This window comes from Gymnoscopelus braueri, assembly GCF_963280865.1.
Source record: "Gymnoscopelus braueri genome assembly, chromosome: 8".
In the NCBI taxonomy this organism is placed as follows: Eukaryota; Metazoa; Chordata; class Actinopteri; order Myctophiformes; family Myctophidae; genus Gymnoscopelus; species Gymnoscopelus braueri.
This window is the reverse complement of record NC_137609.1, coordinates 10,859,113-10,870,791: the sequence shown is the minus strand read 5'-3', so window position 1 is coordinate 10,870,791 and position 11,679 is coordinate 10,859,113. Positions and strand designations below refer to the sequence as shown.

The 11,679-nt window shown below is 43.0% G+C and overlaps 1 protein-coding gene across 1 annotated transcript in view; it reads right to left on the bottom strand.

Moving 5' to 3' along the window:
* slc8a4a (solute carrier family 8 member 4a) overlaps window positions 1-3,239 on the bottom strand; it is a gene marked incomplete at its 3' end in the record, with an annotated part of 30,923 nt that extends 27,684 nt beyond the window's left edge. Inside the window, exons 1-2 of the mRNA XM_080435855.1 lie at window positions 2,073-3,239; window positions 958-1,475 (exon numbers count right to left, since the gene is read on the bottom strand). Of these exons, the coding sequence (XP_080291981.1) occupies window positions 958-1,475; window positions 2,073-3,224 (1,670 nt within the window). The 5' untranslated portion in view covers window positions 3,225-3,239. The remainder of the gene's footprint in view (window positions 1-957; window positions 1,476-2,072) is intronic.
* Between the last annotated feature and the right edge of the window lie 8,440 nt (window positions 3,240-11,679).

Genomic DNA, 11,679 nt, shown 5'->3' with positions numbered 1-11,679 from the left:
TGGGACGGATGGAGACGGTATAGCGACCAGGATTACTACATGTTTTTGTGAGGGTAACTACCCTGAGAGACACGGGGAGAACATGCAAACTCCACACAGAAAGGCCCTTTCGCCAACCCCACCTAGGGTATAGCCGCTGATGACGCGGAGGAGAAGACACGCCCCCAGCGCCCACAGCGTCCCCGGCGGGAATCGAACCCTAGAAACCTTCTAGCTGTGAGGCGACAGCGCTACCGACTGCGCCACCGTGCCCCCTAAAAGAGACAATCTTAACTCTTCGTACAATACAACAACAAGTTACATTCACCCAACACCCAAGTCACAAACGGAACACAATCTCTCTTCCTCAATAACAGTTAAATCTTATCTACCTACCTCAACTGCCAATGGGCATTAGTATTTTCTAACCACAATGATGTAAGTCTACTCTCTAAATATGGGAAGTCTGTTCTGCATTTATTGAAGCAGAGATGCGGAGAGGGCACCAGCATTGGGGAAGTGCCAGGAAAGAAATGTGTGGTGGGATTTCATCCCAGGCCTGGGAGGCTAGCAAACAACTCCCTGTTTCAGGCGGTTACATATATTATGTTCTCATCAGGGAGCACTGCCACAGTCTCCTACTCTTAGCCACAGAACAGTTTACCGGAGCAATATAGGATTTTAGCGCTCAAGGGCTCAGCAGTTATTGAGGAAGAGGAGATCATTTTCTCATTCACTTTCTCTGTCCAAATTTCCCCAGCCAGCTCTGAGATTTAAAACTCTTAAACCTGAAAGTTAGTTGTAAAGCTGCATCACTCATCTCTAGGCCACTGCCATACTTTCTGGACTTTACTGTAAAGGCTCCCTGCCACAAACCGGTTTGTTACAAAGCAATTTATAACTGAATACGACTTTGACAGTGACGACGCCATTTCAAATGTCTGAATCTGTGAGAATGCAATGTGACTGGTGACTCACATGGTCTCGTCGTTCTGAAACTCCAGTTTCCCCGAGACTTCGTCGTAGTCCTCCCCGGCTTTGGCAGTGCCCTCTAGGGTGTGATACGGAATGGCCACCTTTCCCCTGGCACCGGATGTACGGTGGACTTTCACCTGCATGCAGCCGATGCTCTCGCTGACTCGCATGCTCTCGCTCTCGAACGTAAAAATACCGGCGTGGTCGTCATCGTAGATGGTCACCGTCGCAGAGTGAGCGTTGCCCAGGGCTGCCTTTGGCGGAATGTGGGACAAGATACCCACCATGCTGTTGCTTGAGGTGATGGAGCTGGGTTCTAGGACGGAAACCTCTGCGCGATGTGCGATACGGGGGTTGCTGAGGTGCACATAGAAGTGCTCGTCCTCTTCGAATATGTCGTCATCGATGACTCCGACGGTGAACTCTTTCACCGTCTCACCGGGCTTGAAGACGAGCGTGCCTTCAGCGAACTCGTAGTCAGAGCCAGCGTTGGCAGTCCCGTCTTCAGTGCGGTAGTCCACCTGTGGGCACACAGGGACTTGTTTTGGTGCTTGAATAGGTTAAAAACTCAATCACATAACACAGAAAAACATGTAAGCATCTGGCCTAAAAGCGCTCCCACTTCTCTCATCCTCTTACTGAAAGGAATACAGCATACTGTACATAGCGTCACTGTCGGGGCAGTATTATGTCTGTTGTCTTCTTAAGACTTGCATAATATGCAATATCCTATAAATTGCACCAATTGTGAGTCCTGTCTATTTAATTTGTCAGTAGTCCAGTGACAGGTCTTAATTGTATTATCACTACACCATGTGAAATGGAAAGCTCCTTACATGCACCCCATGCTTGGTAATGTTCTTTCTAATCTAATTCCAATTCTAAACCAGTTTACTGATGAGAAGAAATTCAACTGAAGATGGATTTTGTTGAACCTCAACTCTGCTCACTCAAATGATTTGAGCACACACTCCCATATCCATTCCACCACTGTAATCCATTTCCAGTGGTAAAGTGAGTGTACTTAATCTTAGGAGTGATTTGACACCAAGGGGGCTATACGCATAATGTCAACCACGATAAATGGTAAAGTTTCGCAGAAAATCACAGTCTCTTACCTTCACAGTGCAGCCACTCTCTCCCCCGTGGCGCGTGACAGACAGCTTCATAGAACCACAGTTCTCAAAGCACTGGTAGTTAGAAGGCTCAAACTGCATGTAGATAGTGTGGGGATCTTCTTCCTGGCCACTTGCCTCATGACAGCTCACCACCTTTCTGGCTTGGTCAGCGGCGTGCTTCTTCAGAATGTTTCCGGCTCCGATCATCATGCGTGTCGCCTGGATGCGATAGAACGCCCGGCTCTTCTGCTGCTGGACCAGCACCTGGTAGTTGGCCATCTCGATCAGCTGCTCCATGTCCTTCTCGGGGTGCCTCTGTTTCAACTCCTTCAGCGTCCGGGCCATGTCCCGACGAGCCTCTTCCTCTTGGTCGCGTCCTGGGCTGTCTCCGCCCCCGCCTTCCTCCACCCCCTCCAGCATGCCATCCAGAAGCTCTTTTGGGTGAGCGTTGGAGTTGATGCCCTGACCGTCCATCTCCAAGTCCATTTTGGTGAACATGGCCTCCGTCTCGATGATGATGCCGTGATCCTTTTTGACGCGGTAATGCTTGTGCATGTACTTGTAGACGAACAGGCGTCGGTCGGCAATCCAGGCCTGCACCACGCAGATGGGAAAGAAGAGGAAGGTGAGGACCGCCTCCCACACCTCTACTTCTCCGGGGGAGATCACGGCCAGGATGAGATACAGCCAGATGTAGGCAAACACGCTCCAGGCGGCGGTGACGAAGAACACCCGCAGGTGCTTTATCTTGCGAGTTTCATTCTCCGGCACCACGTACACGCAGATGGCGATGATGATGAACATGTTAAAAGCGGCGCTGCCCACGATGGTGCTGGGCCCGAGGGAGCCCGCTTCGAACTTATGGCCGACCACCTCGATGACGGAGAGCAGGATCTCCGGAGCGGAGGAGCCCAGGGCCATCAGGGTGAGGTTGGACACCGTCTCGTTCCAGACGCGCACGGTGGCCGTGGTCGTCTCGCCGTTGGGTTTCTTGATCGTGATCTCCTTCTCCTGCGAGGTGATGACCTCGATGGAGGACATGAAGCGGTCCGCGATGATGGACATGCCCAGGAACATGTAAATGAGAGCCGCGAAATAAACGATGGCGCGCGCCACCTTGTCGCCCACCGAGGGATTCTGGGGATTCCACATGGGCAGGACGACTCCTTCGGAACAGCTGTCCTCACCGGAGCAGTTGCCCGCCGCGCCACCTTCGTCTGCATGGCCGGGGCTGTCTTGGGATGCGTATGAAATCCCCGGGAGGAGGAGGAGAACCAGCAGGAAGGAGGTTAAATGGCGGGAGCTTAAAGATGGATGCTTGCCTGACAACATGGCGGTGATGGTACTGGCGGGAGTCCTCAAATCCTCTTCTGATGCGCCAATCCACTTCATGTCCCAAACCGTCACAGACACTTCTAGAATAGAAGACAAAAAGGAAGAAATTGCTCATTTCGTATTGGGGAATAAAAATAATAGTTTTTCAGGTAGTGCTGGCAGTCTGTTCTCCTATAGTGTTTTTCTTTCCTGAGATGGGTGGAGAAAATAAAAAATGGATATAGGATGAGAGAAACACAGAAGGAAAGTACTGGTGGTATTTCAACCTGGGCCACCTGGGATCCATATGGATTTAAAGGAAAGCAGTAAATGTTGAAGACGTTAGAATCAAATGAAGATCCATATACTTTGACACATCAGTGAATGAAATATTGATCGAGAGCATCAAGTATGTGGAGTTTGAATCATTTGTTGCCTGTCTGCAGGGGCACATTACTGTGTTTACTTGAATCCCAATACATCTGAATTTAGACATGAACGCCTTAACTGCAAGAACAGACTTCCTACCTGGTATTACACCAATAATTATTCTCATGACATGCAATCCAGCAGCTCTGTCGACTGGTTCGTAATAAACTCCTCAACACAAAAGATGTGATGAAACTACCCTGTTCTATTTAGGGTGAGCACCTATGTAAGAACCTCGTTGAGATATGGAAGAAACGGGAGGGAGAGGGTTGGCAATTATGGATGTGTCATAGCTCTTATCAGTGGGTTGTGTGCTCTTCTTAACATGTTACTAAAGCATTTATTTCCTCTAATATTTCTTCCCTTCAAGGCAAAAAGTCCAGTCCCTCATATTAGTCTGTTATGCCTTTTTCTCTTCGTTATCATTTAATTACTTTGACTCTTGTATTTGGCCTCGAAATGAGACCAGGTACACTTGGGGAAAATACTGGCGCTGACTTAAAGAAAACATTCTATTCATACTAATAGATTGGATTCATATTTTATCAAAGCTGTATAATAAACTTGTATATATTCGCCGCATTTATAAGCACTGCATGCCATTTTGACCATTATGCTGGGTTGAGACTCTCACTTAATAATGAATCTGAATCCTTTTCACTGCATGGCCAATATAAATGTGGTATAAGGATAAGGATAATTCCTTTAACAGGTCCGTTCATGAAAGTCCTTGCGGTCTTGTTTCCAATGAGGGCCTGTGAGCAATTAGGGGTTAAGAGTCTTGCTCAGGGACAAATTTCATTTCATCGACACATTTGCTGACCTGGCCTGGAATCGTACCTGGGGCAAGCAAGGCCTCTGGCTCCCTAGGCGGGCTCACTAACCACTCAGCTATGGCCGCCCCTTAGCCAGTCAGTGTTTACTGACTGGCTTAGAGGCCAGTCAGTAAACACAGCAAAACACAAGGTACCGGTAAAAGGTACGGCTTACCGTACCAGTAAGACCTTTGACAGGTCTCTGTAAAGCACAGATCAATTTCACAACAATAGGATTAGCATCTGCAACAGCATGAGACAGACAGGGCGATCGAACAACACACATTATCTGGAACTCTAGGCCGGGCAGAAACCTTGTGTCTACATATTTCATGAATGTTTCAGAAAAAAAATGTATGCCTTATTTTATACTTCGTCGTATGACAGTGTCACACACAAGTAGCAGAGGTAGCCGATCTACAAGCTCACAACGTGTCGCGGTATGACAGGTCGTGAGCTTGAAGATCAGCTATTTTCACTATAAAACAATGTTGAAAAATGTTGAAAGTTTTTGAAAAATAGAAAATAGAGACGCCAGGTTGAAAGTGGTTACGTTTGAGTGTAGGTTTTATCAATATTTTAACATTAATGAAGAAAAATCCCGGCACACTGCTCTTAATCAGCAGCATCAAATGTATTCTAACCACCGGTGTCCCTCTAGACCAGGGGTCCTCAACAGGCGGACCGCGGTCCATGACCGGACCGCGGGACCCCTCTCTGCGGACCCTGGGAAAATTATAATTTAAAAAAAAAAAAAAAAAAAAAAGAAATTTAACCCTAAAACCGAAATAAAGTAACCAAAAACGGGGGGAAAAGTACCGGAATCCACCGAAATCCGCGAAAAAAATCGCGCGCGCGCAGGGGGGGGGGGCACATGCACACGCGCTGCGCGCGCGTGCATGTGCGGACCCTAGCCTTATTCAAAAACGTATTTGTGGACCTTCAAGATTTGTTGTTGAGGACCCCTGCTCTAGACCTTCATCAAGGGTGTCTTTTTCTTCATTAGTGGTCATTTGATACTGAGCGTACGTGCAAATATTTCCTTTGAAAATAAATATCTAACCAACATTAAGTATTAACAAGATAGCTTGTGACTAAATAATAAGTGCATTACATCCATTGGATTCCATTTCCTGAATAGTGACGGTTTCGGACGTGCAAGGTTTCCATCCAGCAGCGACATATTATTATTTCATACACATTCCCCATGAAGATTTCATGACGAATTGAAAAATAGACCACCTTCTTGGAAGAGAATCGACAATACCCCCCACACACATTCTCATTTGTATGCAGCAGAGAGGAAAGCAGTAATCTCTTTGCTGACCTGTAACATGGCTCCAGAGAAAAGTGTGTGTGTGTGTGTGTGTGTGTGTGTGTGTGCGCGCGCGCTCGTGCGTCCGTGTGTGTGCGTGTGTGTGTGGGTGGGGGGGTTCCATGAAGTCTCCATTTAAGTGTGAGGCATATATGACATTTGGAGAGGACTACATCCTACACCCTTATGCACTCATTGTAAGTGATGTATATGATTTGGTCAGTGTTGATTTCGTCGACTAAAACTATGACGAAAAATGCTTGTCGACTACCTTTTTTCACGGACGAAAACTAAATAAAAACTAAATAAAAACTAAGCTATGATGACTAAAACTAAGACTAAATATATTGACAATTTCGTCAACAAGTAAAAACTAGACTAAAATGTTAGTGAGGGAACTAGTGGAGAAGAGATCCAGTAGAACTAAAAGACAAGTCATTTTATGTTTGGTTTCGCTCTGGTGTTGCGCTCTGAAAATAGCAGATCTACAAGCTCACAACGCGTCGCAGCGCGACGCGTTGTGAGCTTGTAGATCGTCTATTTTCAGCATACAACCAAGTGTAAAATCAGCCATTAAGACGCCATCAAGGCACCGCCAAAATACATTTTAGTCGACTAAATCAACTGTAGATTTAGTCGACTATAACCTTATGATATTTAGTCAACTAAAACTAGACAAAAAGTAAAACTAAAGTATGACTAAAACTAATTGGAATTTTATTCAAAAGACTATGACTAAAACTAAATCAACATTTTGCTGTCAAAATCAACACTGGATGTGGTGATATAAAATGTGACAATACATCTGTGGCGTTTCATTGTAAAGCTGTTCACCGTTATACCCATTTAATTATTTCTCTTCTTTTATTGATTGATTTGTGTCTCAGCATTCTCTGCTGCCCAAATTTCCCATGAGGGACAATAACTATTTCCATTGACATGACCTGAAATAACCTGGGGTTCGTTTTTATTAACTGTTTATTTCCACAACATCCTTAATTGTCTGTAGACTGGCTTCAGCAAAATGTCAACCAGTAACACATATAACCCACACTAGGGTTTGGCGATGTGACTTCAAATCAATACCACGATTATTTCAAACTTTTGCCTCGATTACAATTAACCCATTAAGACCTGAGGCGATTCTTAAGAATGTTTTCTAAATCAGTTTTTTGAAAAAAGTCTAAAAAATATTTTTTAAATATTTTTCAAAAATAGCCAAAGAAATCTAAAGTGACAGAGATGTGTTCCAGGTCTTAATGGGTTAATGAACGATTATTTAAAAAAAATTGAACATAGCAGATCTATACCATGCGGCAAGCATACGTTTTTTGAAATGAAGCCAATAAGGAAGTGCTGTATTCTCTGCAGTTCTCATTGATGGCCAAGCAGGTGTCGCTATTTCCCCGCCTGCTGGTTGCAGAAGCACTAACACTCCATTCAAGTGAATGGGTATTTGGCCAGACTTTACACTCGATTTTATTACCTCAGTAAACGCTGTCAAAAATACTTCGTGTTGCTAGTTTAAAGTCTTCTTTCATTTATCATGATATGCGTTTTTGTAAATTATGGTCCATTCATTTTAAAATTGATGATAAAGTAGGGTATGTTTTTAGAGCTTCTACTGGCTTTTCGGGTTCCAAGATGGTGGATTTGAATTCGCCCAAAAAGTGGTTTCAAAACGAGTCTGTAGAAACCAATGGCTGATGTCACCGTTCCCTTAGTCCATACTTTAGTCTGTGATCTATACGCATCGCGACTCGTTGTTCGAGTTTGTAGATCGGCTACTTTTGCTGTTTGTATGCCACCGGTGTACAACAAAGTATAATGTAGAGTTAAGTGGTTCGATAATACAAAATCTATTAGAATTGTTTTGTGTTGATATAAGAAGAATTACATCAGATCAGCAAGAACATGCAAGATCAGAACCATGTACAGTTACTGCTAAAAGGAGTAGAGATGAGAATGAACAGAATATCGTCGCTGTCGGGTGGAAACCTACATATGTATATATATATTGTATATATATATTCAATTCAGGAAATGTAAAAAATAACCTGTGTTCAAATGGATCCAATGTAGTTATAGTCACAAAGCTCTTGTTAATACAGTACATTTCATTGGTTCATTGAAAATAGCAGATCTATAACATCACAACCCATCGCACCGCGACACGTTGTGAGCTTGTAGATCGGCAATTTTCACTTCCTCTGTATGACACACTTGAACGGGCATTAATTTACAAAAGACCAAAGAAGTTGAAATATGTTAGGAAGTTTCTGCCCGGCCGTGAAGATATCCAGCACAGAAGGAAATTGATGTTGACAAAATATTGATAGAAAATATCAATATAGGCTTTAAAAAGAAAGCCTGTCTCTTCCAATTCTTTTCATGAAGCATAATTGTTTTGTTTTGTTATGAAATGGGCACACAAGCTGTAATGGCTGGGAAAGAGTAATGCTTGAGGCCTGAGGTTCTGAACGGTTTTCTGAAAAACGTATGTTTCTATATCAGTGGTTTTCGAACTTTTTCATGTCAAGGACCCCCAAAATGATATGTATTTGGCCGCGGACCCCCATCTCAAGATATTTTGTTCCAGGGACCCCCCAGAAGCAAAGATTTGAGTTAATGTTTGCTTTAAAAGAATATATATATATTCAAAGATTTGCACACATTTTCACGATTTTTCTAAAATAGCAGATCTACAAGCTCGTAGCGCGGCACTCGGTGCCGCACTATGAGCTTGTAGATCTGCTATTTTTGAATAGCCAAAGTGCAAAATAATGATTTTTAGCTCAAATCAAAATGTGACACAGATGCTTCTTCAGGTTAAGTTGAATGAGTAAAAGTTAATGTTTAAGAGTTATGTTATAGAGATATCTTTTTGTCATTTTTGAAATTTTAAGGCTTTTTTGCACATGCAAAGGTTTTATATGGTTAACTGTATTGAGTTTGATTAATTGATTGAATACTTTATTAGACAGAAATGCAAACAGCACGAGGTACAGTCAGACATTTGGGCAAAAAGGATAACACACAAAAAAGGTCCTGGGGACTTGTTTACATTGTGGTCCTATTATGTAGTATCATGCAGCCATAAAGCTGTAAAGTTACCCCCTTCTGTTTTTGTATTATTGTTATTACAAATTGTATCTCTTGCCAGTCACTGATCTTGTACAGCTTTCTTCTTAAGCCAAACTAACAAGCTAGCCTGCTGGCAGAGATAACAATTTACTTCAAATGAAAACACAAGCCATCTTCAGTTAACTCCTGTGTGCCAAACACAGTGCCAAGTCACCATAACAATCCCTGTAAAGACGGATAAATGAAATATGAAACATTCATATAACTCTGCGTGTGTGTGTGCGTGTGTGTGCGTGCGTGCGCGTGCGTGCGTTTGTGCGCGCGCGTGTGCGTGTGTGTGTGTGTGTGTGTGTGTGTGTGTGTGTGAGTACATGCATTGTTGTGTGGTTTACTGAAGTACACAATAAAATCCTCAGTGTTCATTTATCAATTTCAGAGACTAATGAACATTAAGGAATTTACTGTGTATCAACTCTGACATGTTGCACATTTGTGCAACTGTGAAAAATAAAAATGCAAATAATGAAAACAGACATTATGGATCATTTATGATTTCTTCTGAAACATTTAACCACAGCATGATCACTTTGAAGTGCCATAAAGTGAAGAACAGATTAAAACAAAGTAAACATCACACTGGAAATCAATGCTTTCACTGATGTAGCCCAGCAGGAGAAATGTGCCATATTAAGCCCGATTTATACTTCGTCACACGCTGGTGTTGCGTGTAAAGCTTGTAGAGCTTGTAGATCCACACGGTCGTACGATGGAGCATAATTAGGCACTGGTCTGCAACTGCGTCAGAGATGCAATGCCTGATATGGGCAATTTCAGAATATGTGTGTGTTTGTGTGTGTGTGCTGTTTGTCAGACAGCTTTTAATATCCTCCTTTGAAAAGTGGAGCTGGATTGTATTTTTCTCAAAGGGAGTCTGTGAGGACGGCCAGGACCGAAGCTCGAAGAAGAACACAAGATGCTTTCACCCATTTTTAAACATTTTTAAAAATTCATTAGCTAATTAGCTAATCTACAAGCTCACAAAGCTTCGCATCATTGTGCGCTGTGAGCTTGTAGATGTGTTATTTTCGGATAGCCAAAGTATAAATCAGGCTAAAGTACCCTTTAGCTCCCTATTCTGGGAGCGAGCAGTCGGCGAAACTAGCCAATCTACAAGAAGGATGCCTTTTGTGAGCTTAATTGTAGATCTGCTATTTTTGCTGGAAAGATTTGGTGTACGGGGGGAAAAGGAGGGGTTCTAGTATAGCCCTGGGTTTAACTGGTTAAGTGATCAATCCAGTGTTCCTCAACCAGTGGGAGGGGACCCAAAGTGGGTCATGAATGTTGTGACACATCAAGCAGCAAATAACTGTCATCGAGGGGTATTGTATCATTTAACATGTTGCCTCCTCCTGACATCAAAGCCAAAACAAGCCAAAACATTCCAGTCTGAAACCATTTTAAGAAGCACTGATGTAATCGTCTCATGTCTTCCGTGCCATGTTTTTTCCTCTAACAGGTCTGCAACGGTATGCAGTCTTAGGTGTCTGTATGGAGATGAATAGTGGGCGTATAGCGGAGAGGGAGTCAGTGTGGTGGAGGACCGGGAGTCAAGGCACTGAAGGGTTTTGGTCCTCGGCCAGCTGGGACACATGTGGCTCTATAGGAGGCATGGGGCAGCAGAGGATGGGGTTAAGACCTGAGGCAGATTCTACCAATGCCTTCTGAATCAGTAGTTCTCACACTTTCAAGATTTTTTCGAAAATGTTCAAAAATAGCAGATGTACAAGCTCCCACATATTATGTGGGCTTGTATATCTGCTATTTTTGAATATCCAACAAAAATCTATAATGACACAAATGCTTTCCCGGTTTTAATGGGTAGTATACGCCCTCTGTGGGCATATCAATAATTTGGCTAGTAATCAGTTATTGACAAGAAATACAGGGTGTACTTTCACTAAGATAATTAATGCATTTGTTTTGTTGTTGTTTTTCCCCTCTAAAATCTGTTTGATGTCAATAAGGAAACTTCATAATTCACTATGACTTCAACCTCATTTTGTGCTAAGCAAATTTTACTTGCTGACCCATGAATCATAAGGTGTAGCCTGTTCAAAGCTGTATGCTATACTTTTCAGTCAACTAATTGTTTTCATTCCTCTAATTATTTTTCAAATGGTTGATATCTCCATACAGTAGATCATTGTGTAGGTTTTGGTTATTTCGGGAAATGACCAGAATGGATGAAAACAAAAAATACATAAATACATTTTTGATAAACAGCAACAAATGAGCAAAAACATCTAAACTATGTGTAGCTCATTGGGGGGGGGGGGAAATGGGATATTTCCATCAGTAAATATTCATTCCTCAATGTTATCTGCGTATAAACAACAAAACAGCGTGAAATAACTCAATCAACTCTCAACATGAAACATCCACGGCTGCCACTTTTCAGCATTTTATCATAAGAAACTGCAATACTCACCTGGGTTGTCAGTTGTCAGTGAATCAGTGTGGAACTTGTGGCCTTAAGAGGATAACTTCATTTCTCGGTCTGTCTGTGGGGAAAGACAGATTGTATCACCATACTGGTGGACAGTAGAGTTTTATGTCGATGAACTGATTGTTACTCATTCAGTGTTGAAAA